The sequence below is a fragment of the Morone saxatilis genome, unplaced genomic scaffold (assembly GCF_004916995.1).
Source record: "Morone saxatilis isolate NCDOM2014 unplaced genomic scaffold, NCSU_SB_2.0 Contig3, whole genome shotgun sequence".
NCBI lineage: Eukaryota > Metazoa > Chordata > Actinopteri > Moronidae > Morone > Morone saxatilis.
Window position 1 is genome coordinate 2,028,550 of NW_023339873.1, and position 3,434 is coordinate 2,031,983.

At 40.0% G+C, this 3,434-nt stretch overlaps 1 protein-coding gene across 2 annotated transcripts in view; it reads right to left on the reverse strand.

Moving 5' to 3' along the window:
- LOC118336801 (protein jagged-2-like) overlaps positions 1-3,434 on the reverse strand; it is a 57,112-nt gene that overhangs the window by 28,801 nt on the left and 24,877 nt on the right. For both annotated transcript variants that reach the window (XM_035673535.1, XM_035673534.1), the window contains exon 4: positions 236-496. In XM_035673535.1, the coding sequence (XP_035529428.1) occupies positions 236-496 (261 nt within the window). The remainder of the gene's footprint in view (positions 1-235; positions 497-3,434) is intronic.

Consider the following 3,434-nt stretch of genomic DNA (forward strand, 5'->3'; position numbering starts at 1 on the left):
AAAAAAATTTCAAAATAAAGAAGCTTGAACCTTAAATAGAAGAGCAAAAAATTCATTTTATCAAGTTATTGGAAATAAAGGAACAAATAAAAAGTTCAAAAAATTATATTTTTTACCAATCTTTTAACCTTTTATAGCTTTTTGTTAGCGTATGAGAATCCATGCATGAACAGATTTGCTGTTATGAGGAGCTTTATGAACACTATCATTAAACACATTGGCCTGTGTATTGTACCTGATTTGCAGCTCAACGTGTGATTCGTCCAGCCCTCCATGCATTCTCTGTTCCCGAACTGGTCGCACACGTAATGGCCAAAGTAGTCGTCGCGGGGACGGCAGACTTTGTTGCACTTGCTGCCGTAGTAGTGTTCGTCGCAGCGTACGCGGATGGTGTACTCCAAGCGGGCGATCGAGCTTTTGGAGTCCACCATCTGCTTCTCCTCACCGGGGTTGATCATCCCTTTGTGGATGCTGCGCTCAATCAGCAGCTCATCATCTGGACAAAGGACAAACAAATCAATACAGACATTAGGTAAGTCCTTCCATCATTAATATAAAAGGCCAAAAATGGTTGCGAAGAAATGGTTGTCTAAAGATTATGTTTGACGATTAATCGGTGGATAACTTTTTGGATTAACCAATCCCAACAAACATGTTCAAATGTTCATCAGTTTTGAAGCAAAGGATCTTTGAGTTTAAAACAGGAGGAAGACCAACACATAATCTTGTTTTTTAAACGATGACCATCAATTTTATCTACTGTCAAGGGCAGATTTGATCAGCTGTAGCTAGCTAGCTAATTTAGCTCCATGAGTTTGTTGAAAACGCTTTCTTCTGCTGCCTTTTTAGTGTTTAACAACTAGCTTACCGACATAACATATGAGTTTGGCAAACATAGTACTATTTTGGGTAACAAGTTTGTCTAGGGTACCTTGAACGGAAACTAAAAAGTCTAAATTCGGATATGTTAGCATGTAGCACCAGTGGGGGGACACCATACAGTGGTTCTTTTTCATAGCATTGCTCTAGGTGGAGAAATCCAAAGATTGACAGACCTGCTAGTGCTAGTTACGGTTGCTAAGCTATCGCCTATGGCAGAGGGGTTAAGCAAACAGTCAACAGTCAGTTGACTACAGAAAAAATTTAAAAACATTCAACAGGTTAAGTATTCGGGTCAGTGAGATAGGAAAGCCTAAACAACAAAAATTCTGAATGACATTCCAGGGGCTGATTCCGGTTATGGGATTTGACCCAACAACCCGGTGTTTAGGGAGATAAGACAGTCCATGAGGCTTCGAAGAATGCCTTATGGTTAACACACATCAGAGGGAAGGTGTAACCTCCGGTCGAACCTGACTCCGTCCCACCAAGAATGTGGAAGAAGAAAAAAAAAAAAAGAGGAAAACGGGGGAAAGAATAGGAAAATGAAGCAAGCACAAACAGAGGGTGTAGGAGCGAGGTCTGCGAGGGCTTGATAACCCAAATGCTTTTTCAGTTTTCCTGCTTGGTGAAATGCTTTTCAGTCCTCAACTCCCCCTCCTACCCCTACTCCTCCACCCCACCACCTCTCAGGATATCCAGCCCCAACTCCATCGGAGCCAGGCCGGAAATAATAAGAGACGGGGAACAGACAAGGAAGGGCGACATAGGAAAGGCCCTTTAGCTTGTTCTCAAGGAACAGAAGAACCGTGACCCAGCAGGCTTTACTGCTGTGGCTTGCAATGCTGAGCGTGACCTGGACAAGACAGAAGTGGAAGGAAGAGCTCATCGTCATTGCTCATAGTGTTGTTTTCTTAAAGTGGGTCGAGCAAGGCATCGACGTAAACCGGACGTAATGGTTCAAATCCACCAAAAATACCATGAGACCACTGCAGTAAATGCTACTGTTAACGTTTCCCTTCATGACTAAGATGATATTACGTAAGATATCATTGATAAACCATGTCTGCTTGTCATGAGCGAAGATAAACGTCTTTGAAATGGTTTATTTAGCTTAGCAATTAGGATGTTCTCAACCCATTGATAAATTGAAGAAGCCAAATCGCATCAAATACCAAATCTGATGTGGTAGATTAATTGTGGTGAAATTCATCCATTCATCCTGATTTTCTTTGGTTTTGTTTTGGTAAACTTTGTATCCTTTTTTTTAATAGTAGCCTAAAAGTAGAAAAGAGTCGCTACACTAGCAAACTGACTAACAGTGGCATCTATCTAAAGTTTGCTAAAGTTAGCTAACATTAGCCACCATGAACTACTGGCCATAGCAAACCAAGTCAGGCATCAAAACTTATCTGTGTAGGGTTAGGGTTCCTTTCATAAGAGGAGGAGAGGTCATTTCTTTTACACATTTATATATTATAGTCCCATTAAACTCTAAACATTGAATTCTGAACTACTGCTGGAACCTTTAAATCACTTTTTTCCTCCGTGTTTGAGGGGTTAAGCTTCATTTCAAAAGCTTTTATAATTTCACAATAAAGACACACACCCCCACTTGTATATTTTAATATCATCATCATAACTACAGAAGTTTGAGACTGTAGAAAAAGAGTAAAAACCCACTAAGAATCCATTTTCACGCTGTCCTGATTTACTGAGTCTCTCTGCGAGCTAACACACTGCCACAGATTTCAGTCCCACACCCACCACCTGAAACACCCAGGCACTCACTCACTGCTGTTCATCTCCAGCAATTAGATATAAAAATATAGACCAATCATGAGCTCTCTCTGTACTGGAGGAGAAGCGCTAAGAGAGGCCGTTGTTACTAGGGAGAGCAGCAGAGAGTGGGCCATATAAAACCAGCTCTTACATAAACAACGAGGGGCTTCAGATCTGAGCAGCTGATCGCGTCAAGAGCAACATGATTGTCTGCAGGAAGATTCATTTTAGAAACAAAATAGTTTTTGGTTTTTAGTTACATGCAACAAGCTGCTTGTAACTGGAGTGTTTTGTTAGGGGTCTGTGGCACTTCTGCTTTGACCTTTGACCTCCTTAAAGCTTGTCGCTTGTAACAGCGTTGATCTTTGAACTGAAGTTGGTTCATTGTCCTTCACCACTTTTTACATTTACTCACAAAGCTCTGATTTATTTACAAAAGTTCTAAAATGTTAAATGTCTGATCACAAGCAGCCATACCACAACTTTGCCAAATAAAATTATGTAAAACTGGCATCATTTTTTTTTTTAAATCAGGAACAATCTGATCAGAAAATAACCAAACAGGAGTAAAAAAAATCCAATCAGACATTTAATAGCAGCTTTAGGTACTTGCCAGTTGCCAAATCTTAGCCTGCACGAAAAAGATACTGAGTCTTAATTACCAATTTTTTGTCAGTCCATCTGTTCTCAGTTAATCAAATAATCATCAGATGGATAAAATTGTATAAAAGTGATGATAAAAGTCCACCTCACTGCTAAAACTCAACTAAAAA